Source organism: Nicotiana attenuata, unplaced genomic scaffold (genome assembly GCF_001879085.1).
Source record: "Nicotiana attenuata strain UT unplaced genomic scaffold, NIATTr2, whole genome shotgun sequence".
Lineage (NCBI taxonomy): Eukaryota > Viridiplantae > Streptophyta > Magnoliopsida > Solanales > Solanaceae > Nicotiana > Nicotiana attenuata.
In genome coordinates, this window is record NW_017672096.1 from 77831 (window position 1) to 102579 (window position 24749).

General features: G+C 36.3%; 3 protein-coding genes across 4 annotated transcripts; 1 reads left to right on the plus strand and 2 right to left on the minus strand.

Annotated features, from left to right (window-relative positions):
* The first annotated feature begins 7862 nt into the window (after window positions 1-7862).
* Window positions 7863-12733, plus strand: LOC109211778 (AT-hook motif nuclear-localized protein 1-like). 2 transcript variants are annotated; one of them, XM_019375350.1, is made up of 6 exons: window positions 7863-8238; window positions 8846-9226; window positions 10056-10123; window positions 11029-11160; window positions 11935-12099; window positions 12188-12733. In XM_019375350.1, exons 2-6 carry the CDS (start codon window positions 8881-8883, stop codon window positions 12473-12475), a joined length of 999 nt encoding a protein of 332 aa, XP_019230895.1. In that variant the 5' UTR covers window positions 7863-8238; window positions 8846-8880; the 3' UTR covers window positions 12476-12733. The 2 variants fall into 2 exon arrangements, with proteins under 2 accessions (XP_019230895.1, XP_019230896.1); XM_019375351.1 differs by having other exon boundaries at window positions 7946-8238; window positions 8878-9226.
* Window positions 12734-14492: 1759 nt separating this feature from the next.
* On the minus strand, window positions 14493-18811 carry LOC109211785 (protein cornichon homolog 4-like). The gene is made up of 5 exons (XM_019375360.1): window positions 18503-18811; window positions 17001-17182; window positions 16773-16895; window positions 16520-16648; window positions 14493-14928 (listed from the first exon to the last, which is right to left on the minus strand). Exons 1-4 carry the CDS (start codon window positions 18575-18577, stop codon window positions 16621-16623), a joined length of 408 nt encoding a protein of 135 aa, XP_019230905.1. The 5' UTR covers window positions 18578-18811; the 3' UTR covers window positions 14493-14928; window positions 16520-16620.
* A 1199-nt stretch (window positions 18812-20010) lies between these two features.
* Window positions 20011-22754, minus strand: LOC109211784. Its single transcript, XM_019375359.1, has 7 exons — window positions 22448-22754; window positions 22288-22344; window positions 21846-21971; window positions 21005-21074; window positions 20793-20885; window positions 20589-20702; window positions 20011-20487 (listed from the first exon to the last, which is right to left on the minus strand). Exons 1-7 carry the CDS (start codon window positions 22609-22611, stop codon window positions 20434-20436), a joined length of 678 nt encoding a protein of 225 aa, XP_019230904.1. The 5' UTR covers window positions 22612-22754; the 3' UTR covers window positions 20011-20433.
* Window positions 22755-24749: the final 1995 nt, after the last annotated feature.

Genomic DNA, 24749 nt, shown 5'->3' on the forward strand with positions numbered 1-24749 from the left:
TAGGCGACCCAGCTGGTCTGGCTAAACAATAATCCCTCCACCACTTCTTGGCGGAACCAGAAAGACGGAATGCAGCAAAGTCGACCCCATTGGTCTCTACTATCCCCATGTTCCGTAGAACCTCGTGATAACTGTCCAAATAATCCTGGGGATCATCTGAAGATGTACCGCCATGGGTAGTAGTGAAAAGCTTGGTGAACCTGTCCAACCTCCACAAAGCATCCGAAGACATAACCGATCCATCGCCGGTCTGTGCCACAACACCCGGCGGAACTACCCCAACTGGCTGAGCTGCTGGGGTCTGAAACTGGGGAGCCATCTGCTCCGAAATGTGAGTAGTGGGAGTTTGTGCTCCTCCCCCAGCCCGAGAGACGGCTGGTGCTACTGGAAGTATGCCTGCCTGAGTAACACTCTCCATAAGGCTCACTAGACGGAACAGAGCATCTTGGAGTACCGGGGTAGCGATGAACCCATCTGGAACCTAAGCTGGCCCTGCTGGAACGGTCTGGGCCGGAACCTCATCATCAAAATCAATCTGAGGCTCTGTCGCTGGTGCTGCTGCTCGAGCTCTAGGCGGAGCCCTGCCCTGCCTCGGCCTCTATCACGGCCTCGGCCTTGTCCTCTGCCCCACGTAGGAGCTGCCACCGGGGGCTCGGGCTGCTGATTAGCTGATGATGCAGTACGTATTCTCGCCATCTGCAAAAGAATAGAGTAGAAGTTCAATTAGCATTGAGAGTTCAAATCACACGACAGAGAAGGATAGATGTGAAGTTATTCCTAAACTCTGTAGCCTCTGGGGGATAAGCACAAACGTCTCTATACCGATGCATCAGACTCTAATTAACTTGTTCGTGAATTGTGAGACCTAGGCAACCTAGTGCTCTAATACCAACTTGTCACGACCCGGATTTCCCACCGTCGAGATCGTGATGGCGCCTAACTCTTATAATGCTACGCAAGCCAACAGATACAGCTCCAACACATTAATCATTAACCAAAACAAAAAATTTACAATAATTAAAACTAAACAGATATGAAGTGCGAAAATCTTATAACAGTTTAAGTATTCTAGTACAAGACTAGCCAAAAGATCTGGTGTCACAATCCACGAACGTGTAAGAATTTCTACAAACACTGGTTTCAAGGAAATACATCTGTTTTTCGGAATGAAAGAAAAGAAGAATCAAAAATAGAGGGAAGGGGACTCCGGAGTCTGTGAACGCCGGCAGATCTACCTTGGGTCTACTGTGGACTAAAGGCAGCAACCTAAACTCTGATTAGTATGGCTACTACCGGGATCTGCACAGGAAGTGCAGAGTGCAGTATCAGTACAACCGACCCCATGTACTGGTAAGTGCCGAGCCTAACCTTGGCGAAGTAGTGATGAGGCTAGGACACGACAAATAACATAAACCTGTGCAGTTAAACAATATACTAACAGAATAACAATTAATAGAAGCTAAGCAAAAATTAACGGGAATGGGCGACATGCTATGGGGGTACTAAAATAAAGAATTCACAGCAGTAACGGAATTTAAACAGCTAGTACACTTCGAACCGACAATAACAAGTAAACACAGCAAACAGAAAATGCACGGCATCACCCTTCGTGCTTTTACTCTCAACCTCACAGGTAATCAATAATAAAAATGTGCACGGTATCACCCTTCGTGCTTTTACTCTCAACCTCACAGGTAATCAGTAATAGAAATGTACACGGGATCACTCTTTCGTTCTTTACCACTCAACCTCACCATGTGAATAATAATAGATACGTGCACGGCATCACCCTTCGTGCTTTACCACTCAACCTTACCATATGAATAATAGAAATGTGCACGACATCACCCTTCGTGCTTTATCACTCTTCCTCGCCACATAAGAAAACAACAGAAAGAATAATAACCCGGCAAGGGAATCATAATTAAACAACTTTATTTCATCACTTAACTTCACAACATAAATCTCAACTTGAGCCAATACTCAACCAATATCCAAAAGCCAGGAAAAACATAATAAGACTTGTTTAACATGAATGATAACCAGCTTAAGCAAGAACAGTACGAATGAAGAAACACAACGGTTACAAGTATAAGACTCTCTCACATGTTATGACCCGACAACAACGTATAGATACGCGTAACCTCAAATATCGCTTTTCCCTTAGTTTTCACTCGTATCTAATCATAATTAACTTAATAATATCAACTAATGCCAAAGAAACCAATTCTAATGAATAATTATGAATTTTCCAACATTTTTCCCAAAAGTCGAAATCGACCCCGGGCCCGCTTGGTCAAACTCAAAGTTCGGACTAAAACCGATTACCTATTCACCCGCGAGCCCAAACATGTAATTAGTCTCGTAATTCGACCCCAAATCGAGTTATAAATTCCCAAATTTGTAAAATCCCCAATTCTCCTAAAATCCCTAAATTCTACCCTTAAAGAACAAGATTTAGGCCTAGAAATCTAACGGGGTGTTGATGGAAATTGAAAGAAATGAATTGAAGAACACAAACCTATGAATTGGTGTTGAAATCCCTCTTCAAAATTGCTCCTAGGTCGAGTTTTTATGAAAGAGTTGTGAAATTTTGATAAAATCCCGTCTTTGGTTCTGTTTTTAAAACACTGGACAGACCTTATTCGCGTTCGCGAGAGGTCTGTCGCGTCCGCGAAGCTGCGGTCCTAGTAACCTTCGCGTTCGCGAGACACCCTACGCATTCGCGAAGGTATACCCCCCAACCTTCGCGTTCGCGAGCCACTTGCCGCGTTCGCATAGAGTATCATTCCCCTCCCCCAGTTCCCATGCTTCGCATTCGCGATAGCCTGGTTGTGTTCGCGAAGCCTGGTTGTGTTCGCGAAGGGTATTGCCCCCAACGCTCCGCGATCGCGACCAGTGCTTCGCGTTCGCGTAGAAGGATTTCTCCTTCAGACCAACCTACTCTTCGCGTTCGCGAGAGTCCCTTCGTGAACGCGAAGAAGGATATACCAGATGACATCAGAAGCCAAAAACACCAGAATTTTCAAGTCTAAAACATCCCGTAGCTTATCCGAAACTCACCTGAGCCGTTGGGGCTCAAAACCAAATATGCACACAAGTCTTAACACATCATGCGAACTTGCTCGTGCGATCAAATCGCCAAAATAATACCTAGAACTACGAATTTAGCATCAAAACGCATGAAATTTTCAAGAATTAGTTTCAAACTTCCTATTTTCTCAACCAAAGGTCCGAACGTCAAATCACTTCTATTTTTCACCAAATTTTACAGATAAGGTATAAATATCATAACGGACCTTTACCGGGTTCTAGAACCAAAATACGGGCCCAATACCAATAATATCAAACATTATTCAATTTCTAAAAACCATTATATTTTTCAGTTACAATTTTCTTCAAAAATTTATTTCTCGGGCTAGGGACCTCGGAATTCAATTTCGGGCATACGCCCAAGTCTCATATTTTACTACGGATCCTCCGGGACCGTCGGAACACGGGTCCGGGTCCGTTTAGCCAAAATGTTGACCGAAGTCAACTAAAATCATCTTTTTAAGCCAAAAATCATTTTTTTCTTAAATTTTTCACATAAAAGCTTTTCGGGTACGCGCCCGGACTGCACACGCAAATTGAGAAAAGATAAATAAAGGGTTTTAAGGCCTCAGAACACGGAATCGAATTCTAAAACAAAAGATGACCTTTTGGGTCATCACATTAATGCAATTTTACGGCAAATGGTTGTCAATCAAATGAGTGTCGATTGACTATCTAATATTTAACACAATGTAAATAACCATGTCATTTTATTTACACGTTTTACACGTTTATCCTAAACATAAGAGACTAGTTTCATACTCGAATTGCATTGAATAATTAATATCAACAACATTAAGGGGTCGTTTGGTAGGGTGCATACGAATAATGCTGAATATGGTGTATTGGTAATGTTGGTATTAGATATGCTTGCATTAGTTATGCTGGTATTAATTATGCTGGCATATTTCTTATCCATTGTTTGGTTTGATGTATTAAAGCATTGCATAATTTCTAAAAGAATTACTTGTTTACAAAAATGCCCTCAAAACCAGTCCATCACTCTAACTTTTTAAAAGAAACATATGTTGAGAAACTTTTTTATATGAAAAAGTTAAAAGAAAAATTATTTGATTTGTCTACCTATATTGTAATATATAACTAAATATTTATTTATAAAAAAAATATATGCTAAGTATTTATTTATTTATTTACTAGAGATATAATTTTATTTCTCACTATTTGGATTATTTTAAACTTGCATTAATATAATAACTAGCATGTTTTAATCAAGCATAAATTTTGAAGGAAAATTTGATCTTTAAGCTAATGCATGCATTAAAACCCATTGCATTGCTAATATCATGATTTTCTATGCATTCGTTATGTATAGGATAATACCAAATAGGATGTATAACTAATGCTTGCATAACTAATGCATATGTTCAAAATATCTACCAAACAAGGTATTATTAATACACAAAGCTAATGCAAGCATTATTTTATCTAATGCATCCTACCAAACGACCCATAAGGGCAATAAAATAGCAGTAATGTCATTTTTTTCATTCAATTTAGTTATTTCTCACTTTGTTATGTGTATATATACAGTAAATATTTGGTTAGAGATGTAGGGAAGCTAAAGAAATAATATTATTTGCAGAAAAGGATTTTGAAGATCTTTCTGAAGTCCAAGAAAAAGTCCTTGCAATCCAAACAGTAGATTGAAGTTTGCATTTAACAATAAGTAAATTAACGAAGAAAAAGTAAAATTAAATTTTCATGTATAATAATACTTCAAATTAATTTAACAAACTAAAACATTAAGCATAAATATGTCTATAATTTTAAAATAACACAAATTGTCTCAAATCAACTTAAATACGAATTTTCAGAGGACGCTCAAGACAACTCTTCATCTGTCTCCTTAAACAGCCTGTGCCCACACACTTTAGACGAAGATTTAAGACTCGACCACAGTTCCTACACTTTACTCTGTGAACTTCTTCATTTTCTTCTACCACCTCAAAGTGTTCCCAAACATATGAGCGCACTCTAGAAGTACGGGGCATAAATTTAACTTGAATTGAGAATTTGAGTTTGAGAAATGAGAGATGAGTGAAGAAATGAAGAAGAGAGGAGGTGTATTTATAGTTTTTTAAAAGGCTAAATTAGTAATTACAAAAAGTGTTAAATTTTAAAAAAAATTGCCCAGAAAGGGCTATTTGTGCAAAACAACCGTTGGACAACGACCCCTTGGCCGGCCAGCTGACCGTTGCAAACGTTAACAATCATTTTTAAAAAAAAATTGAAACAACTAGCCGTTAAGCAGTCTGGGCCGGTCCGGGACGGGACGGTTAACCGGTTCTACAGTGAATCTCGTTGATCGGGTTTGACCGGATCGGCTAACCGATTGAACGAAGGTGAACGGACCAACCCCCCTTACCCCATTAACCCAGCCCACCCGGCCCCCTTTGTACCGGTCCGGACCGGTCCGGGAATGGGTTGACCCGGCCCGTTAGACACCCTTAAAATACAATGCGAATTTTTTGTAGAATTTCCTATACTGAATTTCACTTTTTCGAAGTATAGACTCCAAAGTTTGTTTCATAAATGTAAATAGCTGTATCTATCAATTTTTTCGTGCTATTTGTATATCATGCCCCTTTACAATTTTAAAATTAAGAAAAATGATCTTTTCAGATCTCTTATGTGTAAATGACAGATCTCTTACATGTAAAAGAAAATCTCCCATTTGTAAAAAGAAAAAAGTAGAGCCGTAAAACTAAAAACAAGTAGGGGTAAGGTCTGCGTACGGACTACCCTCCCCAGACCCCACTTGTTGGGATCAAACTGGGTTTGTTGTTGTTGTTGTTGTAAAACTAAAAATAACTTTATAAAGAGCCACAAAATTAATTGACCCGCCATAATTTTCACTTTTCACTAAGAAGTGTTCAAATATAAACAATTAAACAACTGCAAAGCCAAAGAAATTCGACGTATAATAAATATGAATAAAACAAAACAAGATTACCTAGTGATACAATGCAATTTTACTGTAAAGTGGTGTCAATCAAATGAGTGTCGATTGACTATCTAATATTTAATACAACGTAAATAACTATGTCATTTTATTTACATGTTTTACACGTTTATCCTAGACATAAGAGACTAGCTTTATACTCGAATTGTACTGAATAATTAACAACAACAACATTAAGGGCAATAAAATAGCAATAATGTCATTTTTTTTCATTCAATTTAGTTATTTTTCACTTTGTTATGTGTATATATACAGTAAATATTTGGTTAAAGATGTAGGAAAGCTAAAGAAATAATATTATTTGCAGAAAAAGATTTTGAAGATCTTTCTGAAGTCCAAGAAAAAATCCTTGCAATCCTAACAGTAGATTGTTTGAATTACCATATTTTAGAGGATCATTTGATAGATTCGGTTGCATGTCTTCCACGCGTGAGAAATTCATTCCCTCAAGATTAATGAAAAGACCAAAAAAGTGAAATTAATTACTATTATTATTAGGACCAAGTTGCAAAGTATTTCACAATTAATTTTCAAGAAATATTTTCATAAAGAGTTATTTTTTTATGTTTGATTATTAGAATTTTTTTGTACCATTTTCCACTAAAGAAAATTAATTCTTCTCATATATTAATGAAAGTCATTTTGTTTTTGAAACTCGCAGTCATTATCCTTTGTATACGCAATGGATAACTTGTTCACTGTACAATAATAATTCGCAAATCACACAGGAAATGTAAACCGCACTAGGCAAGCCCGATGCAGCTCTGATTGAGGAGGTTACTGGCGAGGGTTTGGAGTGTTCATGGTCAGGTTTGGGATCGATTTTTTCCTAAAAAGAAACCAAACCAAGTAAGTCGGTTTTTTAAATATTAGAACCAAACTAAACCAATTAAGTCGGTTCTTTCTCCATTCGGTTTATGTCGGATTTTCGATTTTTTCGGTTATTTATCGATTTTTTCTTAAATATAAGACATACACTACCAGACACATATTTCGGTGACCATATTTTCAACGTAACACTATCAAATCAATTGCCCTTTGAGAAATCTATTATTTACCAAGATATATTGATGATAACTGAATCAAATAGTGATGAATAATTTAAGAACTTGGGTTTTCGGATTTTTATGAACACCCCTAGTGAGAGCGATCGATCTCAGATCTCCCATGTGGGAAACTACTCACACAACCAACTCAACCAATCTTTGCGGACCGAAAGTTTATTTTTTCCGTACGAAAATCTTAATAATTAATTTCATATTACTTGCTCGCACTAACCATTATACCTTATAATAAATCTTGTTTTTAGGTCGAGATGACCTTATAATCGATCGTAACCACTCAAGAATATTATCAAAACAATCTTCATTTTCTTTTATTATTTTTAATTTTTAATATACATCTTTCAAAGAATATTCTCCACCCAACAAACGAAAAATGGGAAAATATTTTTTAGACGATTACCCAATTGGAGAACCAGATAGTAATATCAGTGGCATGGATTAGTAATTAAACGAAGACTTCAGGGGCATAAGTTTTAACCTCTCACATATACACTTCGTTTTGAAAAAAGGACAAAAAGTAGGTCAGCGGCAAGAAAAAGGTTGACCGCTCTGACAACCTTTTGGTCCCCTACTTCACTTTTTCAGCTTTAATTTGTACAAAATTTAATCCAATTTTCAAAAAGAAACTTTATCTTTTCCCTTATATAACCTATATAGATCTCTTATTTTACCAAAATACCCTTCTCAATAATTATATGAGGAAGTTTTTAATTTCTTTATTCGGACTTGAAATTCATCTTAATCATATTTCATTTTTTGGTTTTAGTGCAATTAATATTTTTATCACTAAAAAGGAAAAAACAACTTGTCTTGTTTTTTTCTTGTTAACTTGCATTGCATTCAGAAATTTGCTTTCCACTTTTTTTTTTTGTTTTGGTCTAAAGAAACTGATTTTGCCCCACCTGAAAACTGCTTCTCTTGCCGGGAAACAGCCATTGTTAACTGTTTTCCTCCTTAAAACCACCAAAAGAGAAAAAAAAAAATTATTTTTATTGCTTTTGGTTTTAACCATTTCTTCCTTTTTACTCTTTTACATCTTCATAAAATTTTGATCTGTGAAGTCAGTTTGAAGGAGCTTTAGATATATACAACATCAGTGTAAGTCAAAACTTCAGTCTCACTCCTTTTTTTTTTCTCTTAAATCTGTTTTTCTGTGACCAGTTGCTTTAAAATTTTCTTGTTAGTTTTTTTGCAAGTTTCAAGCTTTGATTTAAAAAATCTTTTTGATTTTTGTTTAAACATTTATTTTACTTCTTTTTCTAGCCATAGCAAGCCATGTTCTGATCTTTAAAACAGTAAGAACATTCTTTCTGGTCGGTACTTTGGTTGTTTTCTGGTTCAAGTCTTAATTTTTTTCAATAGAAAATTAAAGGGTCAGAAAATGTTGGTTTTCTTTTTCTCTCTGTACTTTTCTTTTCTTTCTGGTTTTTCAACATAGTGAAGTAAAAATGTTGAATTGCCATCTTGTGTTTGTCTGCGAAGAATTTTAAAGAAACAAAAAGTTTCTCTCTTTTCTTCTTTAGTTAGTTCTTTGAGGGTCTTTTTTTTCTTTTCTGTTCATTAAAATGTGGAATAATGTTGGTTGAGTAGTACAAAACAAAATGTAATCTTGTGCTGATTCTTAAATGTACTTGTTCTGATTCTAAACTGAGTTTCTACTAAATCAAATATAAAAGATCACTTCTTTTACTGTGTTTTTTTACAGTTGCAAAGTATAAATAATAGTATCTGCTGTAGAAAATGGAGGCAAGAGAAGCCATGAATTCAGGAGTTACAGTGATAGCTCCAGAAGCTCCATCAAACTATCAAATGGCACCAAGAACGGAGAATGCTCTGGTGCCGGCGGGAACATCGCCGGCGGTGACACCTCCGGTAGCTACTGGCATTCCACTTAGCTCAGAGAAGAAGAAGAGAGGCCGTCCTAGGAAGTATGGGCCAGATGGAGCAGTCACACGTACACTTTCACCTATGCCCATTTCGGCGTCGGCCCCACCAACCTCCGGCAGCTTCTTGTCGGAGAAAGTCAGTGTTGCTCGGCCTGCGACGGAGAAAAAGCCTCGCAATAAAGTGGGAGCAGAAAATTTAGGTAATGGAGATGTTTGTTGAACTCTATTTTGTGCGTGTGTGTGTGTGTTTTGTAGGACCTGGAATCTTGGAATCTTCAGTAGATATGAACATGTTGTAATAATTAGGATATGGGGTACTACTGGTTTTTTTTGTTTTAATTTACATTAATGAAGTTAATACATTGACACTGGAAACCTGGGACTTGAATTTGTCCATTTGGTAATTTAGTAGTACTAATTATTGTGGTTCCTGGGGGACCAGGACCATGTATGCTTGATAGCTGATATCACTGTAGTTTGTATCTTCTTTTCTTTTTTCTTCATCATCATGTTCTTCTTTCCTGACTTGATCTAAATGAAGATTTGAACTTGTTTTTACAAATTATAGAGATTGATTTGGCATTAGTTGATCAGGACAGGATTTGTGTGGCCTTTTTGGGACAAACTTATCTATGGTAGATATGTGCATGGATTCCTTCTGAACAACAACAACAACCCAGTTGAATCCCACAAGTGGGGCATGGATTCCTTCTGAATGGGAACATAAATCTCTAGATGCTTAGTTTTCTGCGAAGAAAAAATATAGAATCCCTGTTTCTCCATTTACTTCACCAACTTTTCTGATGTACTCTGTGTTGAATAGGAAAATATAAAAAGTTGATTTTCCTGCATTGCTTTGGTTGCATGTAGTAAGAGTGAATCTTGGCTGGATAACTTTAAGTAGCTTTGTTGAATCAAAATTTTCTGGACGCTAATTATTTCTTTTCCATATTGATTAATTTTACTTTAGTGATATGCTAAAGCAATGCAAGTCTTGTAGTAACTGATTATGTAGATGTCCTCTTGTAGGTGAATGGATTTCATGTTCCACGGGTGGCAACTTTTTGCCGCACATGATCACAGTTGAAGCTGGTGAGGTATGCTTGGTTGTACAAGGAATATTGCTGCCTTTCCTACTATTTCATGTGGATATTTACTGGTGAAATGTATTTCATTCTTTTTTGGGTGAGATACTAGTGGAGCAAACTTAATTCTCCTCGAAGTTGTTGAGATACTAATTAAGTAAATAAAAGTGGGTTCTCTGTTATAACTTAAGCTTTTAGATGAGATGGTCACACACCTCAACATAAGTCATAATTTTTATGAAAATGAAGAAGCAGGGCTTCTGTGCGGGATAGGTGGTTTAAGGGAACATCTGATAATTAATATGAATGGTTAATCTTGTCAATCTGTTTTTCCGGGTCTGAGATAACAACTGGGAAGTACTAGTAACGTGCTCTCATACTCATTATTGTCTTTATATCCAAATCCAATATTGAGGATCAGAAAAAGAATTCAGTATGATTGAGAAATACGAGCATGAACTGCACAAAATTGACGAAGTGTCTTACCAATAACCAATGACTACTGAGTATATACCAGTAACTCCATAATGCTCTAGCTACTTTAGATTCGCCACCAAAAATAATTAATAAATTTTCAGAACTTTAATTTTAAAGGAGTGATCCTTTTCATTTCTCTATTTAGTGATTTCTTACATGGTTATAGTTGGTCAGATGTTCTTCAAGAACTTCTACAATTGGAGCAACCGTCTTCCTGATTTGACAGGCCAGTTTCTGCACTTCTATGGGAGTATTATGTTCTAAACATATGCATTATGCTTTATGCATTAACCTTCTCCATGCAACTAGACTTGTCTTTTGTAATTATAATTTCTAACCCAGACTTGTCAATTCCATCCAACCCTCTTCTTCTTTTTGTTTATTTTCTCTGGAGAAGTCTCCAGATCAGAAAAATATTTACTCTTTTGTTGGCTGTTTAGGATGTTACCATGAAGATAATCTCATTTTCTCAGCAAGGACCTCGAGCTATTTGCATTATTTCTGCTGTTGGTTTGATATCAAATGTTACTCTACGGCAGCCAAATACTTCAGGGGGAACTTTGACTTATGAGGTTGGTATGAGTGCTCAACAGTTAATAGCTCTTTGTTTTGCATCACACCATGGTGGTTATTATTTTTCTTTATCAATGGCCCACCTTTTCTTTGAACCTTGTAAATGATTGAACTTAAAGATATGAACTGAGGGTCACTCATTACATAGTTTACTCACAAGCATGGTAGTGCTGAAGTTGCCTCACAGTTTGATCGTATGGCAATTTCAGTAGAACTTATCGTGCTAGAGATGGATGCATGTTCGACAAGGCAGGGTCCAAATTTTTCTATGCTTTTCCTTCAAATCTCCTTTGTGTCTCGTTAGAATGATGAGGCGGCATTACCAGAAAATCTTAGCTTATGTAGATGTATTATGCTTTACTTTAATAGTTTTACTCCAAATAATATTAGTTTATGCAGATATTATATGCTTTATTTCAGTAATTTACTCCAGTTAATTATTTCAGTTTCTTCAAGTTCCATAAGAAATATGTTTGAATTGAAAGAAGAGGCAATTATTTGGTCGAAAAGAAGAGAACTCCTACATAGGTAAACAAATGGTAAGAAAAAGGAAGCAAACTTTTGTGATAACATCTTAGTTTCCAGATTGTCCTAAAAGACAAAATATTGGTTAGTGAAAGAAACGTGCAGAAATGGAGCTGAAAGGATATTGAGAATTCATATATCTGACCACAACTAGTTTGGAATTGAGGCATAGTTATTGCATTAAGAAAGATTCATTCCTGCTTGGTGCCCGTTGATGAGTAATCAATCCCTTCTGTAATATTGTGTAGGGTCGATTTGAAATCCTTTCTTTGTCTGGATCCTTTACTCCAACAGAGTTTGGGGGTTCTCGTACTAGCAGAACCGGAGGAATGAGCATTTCTTTGGCAAGTCCTGATGGTCGTGTTGTCGGAGGTACACTTGCAGGACTGTTAATAGCTGCTAGTCCTGTCCAGGTAACCTAATTTATGTACTATTACAAGATTCCTAATAATTGAGTGTGGTCAATCTTATGCTCAAGTTTTGCTCTTTCAATATAATCAGGTTGTAGTGGGCAGTTTTCTACCAAGCAACTACCAAGAGGCCAAGCCAAAGAAACAGAAAGCAGAACCCAAAGCAATACCTTATGCCGCGGTCTCTCCTGCTGCACCCCATAGTTCTAATATGGAGCCTAGAAGTTCCAATGCACTCACTGTAAACATTCCCGGAGCTGGAAATCAAAATATTATTTCTTCCTCCACCATTCAAACGAATCACTGGACCGCTATGCCAACTGTTCAAGACTCAAGAAAGTCTGCGACAGATATTAACATATCATTGCAGGGAGAGTAATCTAACTCGACATGAATTCATTCCCAGATTCTGAAGCTCTTCACACGCGGTACCAGAATAGTATAACTCGTCTGATCGGCTATAACTTGTGTTAGGATAGAATCTAGAATCTTTTCTTTCAGCTCAAGAGCATGTATTATTGTTGTGTAGTTGCAGATTATTAGTTGTAGAGAACTTTGAATGTTTTAATATAACACGTTTGGATTAAAAGTTGAAGAGTCTTAGTTTCACCCACATTGAGACTCTTTTTGGGTAGTTTCAGTGAAATCTTGCATCTCAAATTCTGTTATAATGGCTCTAAGCCTATAATATTACTGCTATAATGGATACTTGTATAAACAATTAAAATGTTTTACAAGTATATATCATAAGCTCAAGCTGAAACTTATGTTCACGGTTGAGTTCATTTTAAGTACCAAGCCAAAATGATATCACGTCCAAGTTCTATCAAAGCTTATATCACTTGAGCTTGAGCTTGAGCTTGTTTAACATTTGAGGACAGTATCAGAAGAGGAGTCCGAAACTTTTCTAATGATTTTTTGGACAAAAAACACGTTTTTACTACTAAAAAAAGTTACATAACTACCTAATTCGCAGTACAGTACTGCGAATTATTAAAAAAAAAAAAAAAATTAACTAAAAGGAATTTTACTTAAACAGTACAACACAAACACAAACCTTGCAAACCTAACACAAAAACAAACAGTAGAACTAAAAGGAAACATAAAGAAATCAGCTTTTTTCACATGGATTTCATCTTTTTCAGAACGACAAGACAACTCCATAAAACGTAGTACTATACTGCGAATTAATTATTAAATTTTTTGCAAGAAAGCAACTTTTTTCACATGGGTTTCATCTTTTTCAGAACGACAAGACAACCCCATAAAATGCAGTACTATACTGCGAATTAATTATTTTGTCTCGCCTATAATTGTGGAACATAATTTTATTTGATATATATTGCAAAATACACAAGTACAAATACGTATTACAAAAAACAATACCAAAACAAAAGGCTAGGGTATCCTTGATAGTTGGGTACATTCGACGAACTTGCACCAGGAGCCGGATTACCACCGCCACGCACACCACCTGAAGGACATTTACGACGGTCGTGTCCTGTTTGCGAGCATATGCCACATTTACGCGCATAAACGGTGTCACCAACATCCATTTGGTTCCGTATACGCGTTCTCTTTTGCACTTGCGGAAACCTACCGGTTACTTTAAGGTTAACCGAACGCTTCCTCACACTCATTTTTTTACATAACAACGAAACCAATTTATCATACTCCATAGTAAGCGGCAATTTAATATGACACTATGGAGGTGAGCTACACCTCACAGAGTTATTCTCCAGCACAACCTCCCCCCCCCCCCCCAATATAATGAAACCTTTATTTTTGCCTCTTCAGACATTGTACAAAAATGAATGATAAGAAGAAGAGAGAAGTATGAAAGGAAGTTTGAAGTTTGTATTGAATGAATTTTCATAAAATTGAAACGCCTTTAAATAAGGCAAGTCCGAGCTTGGGGTGCAGAATTTTTTTAAGGAATTCGCAGTACAATACTACGTTTTATGTGTTTGAATTATTGTTATGTCAGTTAATTGGTGGGGCCAAATTAATAAAGAAATCGCAGTACAGTACTGCGATTAAGTAATTCGCGGTACTGTACTGCGAATTAGTTAAAAAAAAAAATCTTTTTTAATAATTCGCAGTATTGTACTGCAAATTAGTTAAAATTTTTATTTTGTTTTAATAATTCGCAGTACTGTACTGCGAATTACTTTAACGGCTAAATTTCCGTTAAGGTAATTCGCAGTATAGTACTGCGAATTAGGTAGTTATGTAACTTTTTTTTTTTTTAGTAATAAAAACGTATTTTTTGTCCAAAAAACCGGCACGACAAAAATTAGGTAATCTATTTCTACTTGTCTAAATCTTGGCGAGAGAAGAAGAGAAGAATGAAAAGAGATAGGGGGGGAAAAGGAAGAAGGGAGAAAGGATGGACAGAAAGGGATAAAAAGATATCAATTTATCAAATATTATTCATGTCCATGATAGAACTTACTTACAACTGAACCTGAACTCTATTTCTAATTAACTGAAAAGACTATTCTTTTCTACGAGGAAGTAATTGAAATGACTAATTTGACCTATGCTTATATCTTAAGTAATTAGATAAGCACTTCATTATTAAAAAAAATAAAAAATAAAGATAAATAGCATCAATGGTAGTGATAATAATATCTTAATAATCAACGTCAATATGTTTTCCCAAGTTGAGGACAACCAAACTCCTTTCCTTAAATTGGAATAATTCTGCAGCCCATCAATCAGCATCATTCTCAGCAACAATGGCATCATTACTGAGAAAACCAACAGAAGCCAGCTCCAACATACAAGTGCCCAAAGTATCTCATTTTCATAAATTCATCAAATGTAGGCCTGAGAGAAAGGAGATGAAAATATTTAGAAAATAATTCCACAAGTTAATGCCACAGATGTTTAGGTCCTTTATAATTGTAAAGTGCCCAGAATTGGCAAAAGGTCCTTTACAACTGTAGCTCCCAGAAATTGAAAAATGAATACATCTTCACCACGTTAACAGTTCAAGGCTTAAATAAACAGATCTGCTTTTCTCCCATATTTCTTCTGGTGGGTTCTAAGTGATCCACCAATAAGTCATTGAATGTTATGATTGGAGTGTTGAGACATCTGAGATATAATAACAAAATTTCTTTTACCTATAAAAGAAGTTTGGTTGGGTATATTTTTTCCCGGATAAAGTGTAATTTGTGGGGTAAACATAGCGAAAATGAGCATGCATAGCAAAGCCTTTTATGTTCTTGCTTGGCACAAAATGCAAATTCATCCCTTATCTGCAACTCATCTTTCCAGCTTGTATTTTTCTAGTTTGTGTTCTTTCCTCTTTTCTCTTTCTTTATTCCCATTAGAGAATTAGCATCAGATGTTTCACATTAGAATTTTACAGTCACTTGATCTTTGTTGCACCAGGTAGAATATATGTGGACGAAGGATAACCCTTTTTTTTTTTTTTTTGATAACAAAGGATAACCCCTTTTTCTTTTTGGAGTATTAGGAGCCAGTAGTTTATAACAGAACCGTAAACCAGGTCATGCTTACAGCAAATGCCAGATTTACCACAAGTCAAAGGCCTAATGGCATAGGCTAACTAGCTTTCCTGGGAATCGATTATTTAAACCAATAAGGAAACCATTTTTGGTCCTACATTATCCCACAGTATGTGATCAAACATGACCAAATAAAAACCAAACTGTCCAAGGAACTTTAAATCAGAAGATATTCTCACAGAAACTGTGCGAACAGGCAGTTCAAGGATCAAGTAAAAGTTAGTTACTAGAATCAGTCATTTGAAACAGACAGATTTAGGCATACTTGCTTTCGCATGTAAAGAAGTAATTTATTAGGAAAAGTGTTCAGCAAGTGAGTAACTTATTTGGAAAAGTGCTCCACCACTTGCTGCACAATAATATACATGAAAGTTTGATACTTGCAGAAAACAAATACAATAATCTAGACCGTAACTTAAAGCTCACCCATCACGAGTTCAAGAAAATAGGCATCTGCAAATAGCATCTAGATTTTCACATATGATAGCATCTGCAAACGTCATTATATGATTTAATAACATCTATAGCATGGTTAGTAATAGTTGGAAACTTTACCCCAAGAAAAACAAAAAAAGAAGGTAGTTGAAGGGACAGGTGGAGCTAACATTGTTTTTGATATTCGGAAGAGTAAATGAGAGTTTGAAAAAGTGAAAGTGCATCTGGTTTGAAGAGATAACTATACTCCATCTTTACACAGTAACAGGTTAAATTTAGAATGACCTCATGTAGAAACTGCTTGTTGAAGATATGGGGAAATATTTACATGTACAAACAAAAAATTAAAAAGAAATTAGGAGAACTTGAAGAGCAATAGCTCTTGTGAGAGCCAATACTGGTTATATGAAGAGTAAAAAAGAATGTTGGACAAGTTGAAGGAAACACACCAAGTTGATGTCCTCCATCTTTTTTCTTGTGCAAATTTACAGAGCCATATCACAGATAGAGGAACTAGAGAACCTTGGTGAGAGCAGCAATTCCTCATTCTTCATTCGGCCACGATGCTCCAGACCATACTAAAATCACATACAGCATTAGACAACCAGATAAAGTAATTAGGTTACAAGTTCCTAAAAAGGCGGAACAGCTTGTACTAAAACCAATAATAAGAAACGGGAATAGCTTGTCACTGACACACACCTGATTATAGAAAAGACAAGGAGTATCCCAAGGTATCCAAGCTTATACAATCGAATCTTCTTCTCCCATGGTAGCTGATTGAAAATCTCAGTTACATCTAGCAAGTGGCGACGATCAGTATAGCTAACCAAAAAGCTAACATCAGTTGTCGAACCATTTTGTGATGCCAATGCCAAGAAACAGAAGGAAGCGGTTAGCAGTGCTACATACTTCATTTAAAAGACTTACACTTTGACATCATAATATAAGTATGGGAGACAGATCAGGCACATAAACCAATGCCCCATCACAAGATGTACGAAGCATAGTGCTCCTTGTAGAACAAACTCCGGAACCACAAGTCTGTTAATCTCGGATGCTGAATCATAAGGGTTGATATAATCATTTTCAAGGTCCGCCAAGCACATGACCTGCAGTAAGAAATTCCAAATGTAATATTAACTGACCCCCAAAAACATAAACAGAAAAGAACAATAGAAAGGAGAGCAATGAGTAGAAAATGGTAAGCAACTTATAATTCAAGGTAAACAACATTGTCCCTGGGAATTTTGACCAGTAGATTCAAAAATAGACGAACTTGTCACTTATGGATTTCCAGGTCGATTGAATAAGCCCAGAAGAGCTAACAAATCTTACTAACAACATCATCATCATCATCCATGAAAAGAGAAAACATCAGAATGCCAGACAAGCAAATCAAAGTGATTTCTTAAATGACATGCTTCATTAAGCTTCTAAGGTTAACCTCTCTTCAAAACAAAATACATTATCCCTTTATTTATTTGATAGAGCCCGTAATGTGAATTACAGTAAGGGGCTCTTCAAACTGCATTGAAATCGGGCAAACTTAGTATGATACTTATGTATCTGATACATATGTTTCCGGTCCAAGTACTCAAGGGCGGACCTACGTGGAAGGTAGAGGGGTCACCGGCACCCGTTAAGCTCAGGAAAAAACCTGTATTTATATGTATATGTAGGCTGTATACCTTGGGAAACGGTTATATACTTTATTAGGCACCCTCAATCTCAAATGTCCGTTTGGGGCACTGGTGGCATCTGCAGCGTGTTGTTGCTCTTATGGGTGGATGACTGGGGTTCGATTCCCAGCTCCAACAGTTACTTTGGTTTTAGTTTAAGGATTTATAAGCCCAGATTTCTATTTTGGCTTTTTTCCTTTAGTTTCTGGTCCTTTTTTTAATTTTTTCTTTAGTTTCCGCCCAAAACCCCCTTTCCTTTGACTAAACCTCTCCCTCAAAAATTCTTAAACTCTTCTCTATGTTAAAAATTGAAGCTTAGAACTTATCATAATCATCAAAGTCTTAAGAGAGTTGCATGACGTCAAACTTTGTAGCTAATAATTCGCATGAGTCATGGCTATGACAAAAATAATAGTGCCCCCGCCATCTCCAAATTCTGGGTCCGCCTCTGCAAGTACTAATGGCTTTGACGTTTTGGGGTACAGATAATTTGCAACCCTATTGAGAGTTAAAATTGGAAAATACACGTTTGCATATGCTTTCATCATCTGAAGCTGTATCCATAATTCAGAGAAGATATTTTCATTCAAATATTCCCCTTTGTAGAAGCTTCAAAGGGAAAAGTTATCACCTTTTTCCAATTTCAAAACTTTAACAGCCAAAAGATTTACAAAGGCGTAACAAATAGGGAATACTATTAATTAATATAGAAAAAAAAGATGGTAAACGGGAAGAGAGATTCGAAAAAACCTGGTAGAGAACGGCGGCGAGAACGGCAACGAGAAGGAAGAAGGCAAGAAGCCATGAGAGCAGATCGCCCATCATGGCCGTTCTCCACTTCTCCTTCTCTTCTTTCTTCGCCTTTTCCAACCTATTGCTCTGCTGCTCAGGATTGTTTGATTGTTTGAAAAAAAAGATGCTGCTAAATTTTACATTCGCTAATAGTAGTATACTTGTGTCACAATGCTATAATAATTTCTGATCAGTTATAGTGCAATTGGAAAAAATCACAATGTATGTAGGTGAAAAAATAAGATTAACAATATACGCATTAGCACTATATGTACCCTTTACAGCTTGTTTGGATGGTTGTTATGCATCGTTTCATAATGTATCGTATCGTATTGTATTATATTGTATCGTTTGATGAATACAATGTTTGGATAGATTGTATTGTTTGTTGTTGTTTCATGATATCACGCACAAGCAATATGAAGAATAAACTTGCAATATTATAAAGATAAATTATGATACTGGATAAATTTATTATTTAAAAAGGTAGGGTATATTTAATAATAATGAAGGGTAAGATGAGAGAAAAAGACAAGATAACGATGCAACCACACCAAATCGATTGTTACATAAAGTTACGCATTTTGTTGTTACGTAACGATAGATTTAATGATACGATACAATAAAATTTAAGTAACAACCAAAACAAATATCGTATTTAAAGTAACAATACGATACAATACAATAAGTAACAACCATCCAAACAAGCTATATGTATTTAAACTGTTACTACATGTTTAGTTAACTATATGTACTATTAATCATTTGTTTCTAATATTTTCTTAAAATTACATTGGAATTGATTATATTAACTTTATAACCGTAACAAAGTGTTAAAATTAAAAAAAAATATGTTTAAAAGACAATGCAAAATTATTTATTTATTTATTAAGTAATAGTTGCATGCTTGCTTGGAGTCGAGGAGCTACCGAAAACAGCCATTTTACCTTCACAAAATTGGGATAAGGGGGCGAACACACTACCATTCCCATAACCCTTTTGTAAGATTACACTGAATTATCGTTATTGTTGTTTTTTGTAAGTAGTAGAATGAGTAGATAAACAAATAAAGGGAGTAATAAGATTGATGTGTGACGCTTATTTTAGTTTGAGATTGAGTATAATTGTTGTTGTTATTGGCATTCTTGTTAGTGAGAAGTATCAATAAGGGAAATAGATGAAACTTTTAAGATAGGAGGGAAAGAATGTTTATTGTTCTAAATTGGATATTGAGGAGGAGTTTAATTTTGTAAGATAAAGTTGGACGGAAAAAATGATATTCACCTATAGGTTAATGCGCTGAACAAATACGTAACATGTAAGAATTGTGTTCAAGTAATGGTAGATTGAAGTTGTGGCCTCAGGTTGAACTCTCTTGCTCAAGGAAGAGTAATATCAACTGGTGTTTTCTATGATATTTTTGTTCTTTAAATGGTAGATAAATCAGCATCAACACAATAAGGAAATCAGCCAACTGCCCACCTTTACTCAATGGGTGTCATATGACACCCCATTGCCTTATAATGATGCTGCCATTCTGATGAAAGAAAAATAGAGGTACATGCAATGGAGAAAGCTACTACCAGTTCCCAGCCATTTGATACAGAGTAATTGCGTATACGAAGATTTGCAGCTGCTTGTTCTGTTGGTAAAATGCAGCCTCAACAATAGAAGGCCTATACGTCCAACGCTCTGTTGAGGCCGTAGACAATTTTCATCAGAATTTCAAAAGCTAACATGGTGACCAGAATATGATGTTATTTCACTGCTCTATTGAGCTTTCCAAATTTAAAAGGTCCAATATATGAGTCAATCTGAATTAGGTACACGGTCTTATTCATCATGCTAACAAGTAATGAACAATTGCTCCTTTATGAAGATCAGACCTTTCAGACGGTGTCTTCTGATGCCCATCCCTTCTTCTCTAATTGCAATCTCAAGGCCTGTTTCATATGACCAGATTAGCCATTTACTTAAAGAGGGATGCCATTGTTGGAAAGAACAAGAACAGCAAGAAGGTGTTTAGTACTATATATATTCATACCTTGATTCTCTTTCTATTAGCATCAAAGTCATAATTCCCCAAGCGAGATGCTGACCGATACTGTACAATTGGTTTCTTGCCTGGTGGGAACCAGAACTCCATATCATCTACAAACTGTAATAACATGTACTTGTTTATTAGTGCCTGCAGAAAATGATGTGTATAACTGAGCAATTCGAACTTTGAAACACTTTGAAGACTTACCCCCAAGATAGGACTTTCATATTCCACACGCACATAATCGTCTTTCTTCTCCACTATTTTTGGAGAGAACTTGTCTGGTTTTGTTGATTTTAGCTACGGAATGATGCAGATTAGTAATCTGGTATTTGACATATATTGTTCAACTATTTGTTATGATGAGAAACAGGTTTTGAGACACTTTTTTGATAAGTAACAGGTTTTGAGACACTTACCACTTGAAGTAGCTCCTCCATAGCCTTTTCTCTGCTGACATTACCGCGTTTCCCTTCAGGGTTATAGTTCCTGAGAATCAAAGCACTATAAGTTTAACATCTATGTTCAGTATCCATGGATAATGGCTGATCTTGTACCCTTCAATTTGTTTATTTCCTTGCATATTGGTGAACTACTCTAAAATGACCGTCTACCAAGATGCTTATATTTAAGAGCAAACTGATTCTTGGACAGAGCGGATCTAAAACATCCATTTCATCTTAAAACGTTATCAGCAGAGGCGGATCTAGGATTTAAATTTTATGGGTTCAACCTTTAAGGTTTTTAGCATTGAACTCGTTGTCTTTTTAAAGCTATGGGTTCAAATTGCCATATATTACAATATTAATGAATTTTTACATATAAATTTATGTTCCGCGTCAAAAGTACTAGGTTCAATTGAACCCGGTGCCAATACATTGCATCCGCCTCCACTTATCAGTATTCAGTTACATCTTGTAAATTTTGATGATCCAGATGGACTGTAAAGTTCTCTTGTCCATGACCGGGGACGGACGGGCCCACAAATGAATCTACGCCCAAGATCAGCAGTTGTGATTCTAGTTAAAGAAAAAGTCAAAAAAGAGTGGCCATTGTGATTCAAATGTCAGCTTGTACCTACCATATAAATGTGCACAATTTACATGTGCAAATTGATAGTGCTGCTTAGACTAAACGTGAAGCATCATCACCACATAGAAAGTTGACCACTTTTCGTTATATGTGCACTTTTTATGATGATAGAGATAGATATAGAGAGAGCAAAAGTTTAACATACAGAGGGAAGAAAAGGAAAATTACCAAGGAGGTGCATAGTGAGTAGAATCACTGATGTTCTCAGAAGTAGAAACACAGTTGTTGGTGGCTGGACAAAGTGCTAGACCAAGTGGATTCTTCTGAACACCCAAGTATTTTGGCTTTTTACCACTGCATCACAATAACAAGATTCAATCTTTTCTACTCAATTCACCTTGGTCTAAGTTATCTAATGCCAAACAGATCATAAATCCTTAGACTATTGGTTGTAGATCTAAAAATATCTAAGCAAATTACTCAAGCAGCAAAAAATTTCCAAAATATTAACCAGTAGTTATGGACTATAAGGACTATTTGTTAAATCTTGAAAACAGATTATGTAATTGGTTGCTTAAAGATATCAAGAAGGCTTAGCACCAAACAGATAAGAAATTTGAAGGTGAGAAATGCAGCTAGGAGAATACATGAGGGGAAAAAAAACACATGCCTGAAGTTGAAGAGAGCTCCAAGAACTGCAATTTCACTGCTCCTTAGTATTATTTCCCTACATACACCAATGAGCTAGATTGAGTACTATGCCTATCAAAAGGAAAGATTCTAATGTTGCAGATTCATAATTTCACATTCAAGGTGGGGGGGGAAAGTACCTGCGACCCATTTGTTTGGTGTTTTCATCCTGCTGTGGCTGTTGCTGCTCCTGCTCCTTACATGAAACAATACAAGGGAAGAAAGAAGATTTACTAGTGTATACTTTACTTTTGAATTTATTGGGATAAAAATGGTAGGTATTTGATGATGCCATTGAAGCCATTACTGAGAAGTGAGAATTAGTGCTCTCCCTGATTTCTTTCTTCTTTCCTCTTGCTTTTTGAATCCTGCGATAAAATAAAAAATGGTATCCTGTTGCGCTAGAAAAAGACCCATTTAGAGCATTTGCCAAGTTTTATAGAGCATTTTGGAAGAAGAAAAAAAAGGAGAAAAATATAACCTTTTTTTATAGTTTTCCTAATGGCAAGAAAGCATCCTATTGTTTTATTTAGGAATGTTAAAAAAAATCGAAAAAAATTAAATCGACAAAAATATCAAATATTTTTTGGATTTGGTTTGGGTTTGGTTTCAAATTTTAAAAATTAATTAAATTTAGTTTGATTTTGGTTTGAATTAAAATAAATCGAACCAAACTCACTATAGAAATACCTATTTAAAACTTATTATTATACATGTATAAGTATATTTTTAAAATTTTATTGTACGTATTAATTGTTTACGCTTTTAATCTAGTTCTTTACTATTATAATAATCTAGTTCTTTTTTACATTCTAGTTTGATTAGTAGTTTTATTTTGCTAAGTACAAGAATTTATTTTATATTAAATTTAACTTTTTTAATTGGGTCCTTAAATTATTCATCACTATTTAATTCGATTATCATCAATATATCTTGGTAAATGATAGATTCTCCAAGAATAATTGATTTGATAGCATTATGCTCACGTATCATTGCTGAATATGTGTTTGGTAGTGTATGTCTCTGTGACGACCCGGCCAGTCGTCTCATGAGTTACCGTTCTGTTTCCCCCATTTCTGTTTCTTTATGTTTTGTTTATCCGTGTTTTGAGGTATCGGGTTGGTCGGATTGAATTCGGATTAGTTTTGGTGAAGTTTGAGACGTCTCTTTTAAGAAGGCTTAAGTTGGAAAAGTCAACTGGATGTTGACTTATGTGTTAGAGGGCTCGAATGTGAGTTCCGATGGTTCGGTTAGCTTCGGGAGGTGATTTGGGACTTAGGAGTGTGATCGGAATGTTTTTTGGAGGTTTGGAGAAGATTTAGGCTTGAATTGGCGAAGTTGATATTTTGGCGATTTCCGGTTGGTAGGCGAGATTTTGATATAGGAACCGGAACGGAATTTCGAGAGTTGTAGTAGCTTCGTTGTGTCATTTGGGATGTGTGTGCAAAATTTCAGGTTATTCGGACGTGGTTTGGTTGGGTTTTCGATCAAAAGCGAAATTCGGAAGTTTTTAGATAGGCTTGAATCCGAGGTGTTTTAGTTGATTTGATGTTGTTTGAAGTGTTTTGATGATTGGAACAAGTTTGAATAACGTATTAGGTTATGTTTGTGCTTTTGGTTGAGGTCCCGGGGGCCTCGGGGTGATTTCGGGTGGTTAACGGAGAGGTTGAGGTGTTATTGCAGCTGCTGAGATTGCTGCTTCTAGTGTTTTCGCACCTGCGGTTTGGGGACCGCAGGTGCGGCGCCGCACGTGCGTGAGATGAGCCGCAGAAGCGGGATTTTGGGATTTTGCCAAGAACCGCAGATGCGGTGTGGGACCGCACCTGCGGAGTCGCAGGTGCGTAAGGCTTATCGCAGATGCGATTTTGGGCGTTTAAGTGAATTCCGCAGAAGCGGAGGAGTAACCGCAAATGCGATACCGCAGAAGCGGTGGAATGGTCACAGATGCGAAAATCTCTGGCCGGAAGGTATATATTGTTTTCTTCACGAAATTTTGCTAAGTTTATCATTTTGAAGACGGGAAAAGAGGCTAAGGCATAGGATTTCTAGAGGAATCAAAGGATATCATTTGGGTAAGTTCCCTAAGCCTAATTACTTGGTTTAAGACCATTTTTCCACTGATTAATCATGATTTTAGTGGGGATTGAGGAAGAAAATTGGGGATTAGGGCTTGAGTTTAAGAGGCCTTTAAATGAGAATTTGAGGGATCATTTGGACTCCGATTTGAGTGTTCTTGATATGTATAGACTCGTGGGAAGATAAGGAATCTATTGGTGTAAGAATTTCTGAACTTCGAGACGTGGGCCCGGGGGTCAGGTTTTGGTAATTTCGGGATTTGTGCCCTTTATTGATTGTTTTCGCTTGGGCTTTGTTCCCTTGGCATATTTTGACGTCCTCGTTCTGATTTTGGTTAGATTCGACGCGCGTGGAGGTCGATTCGAG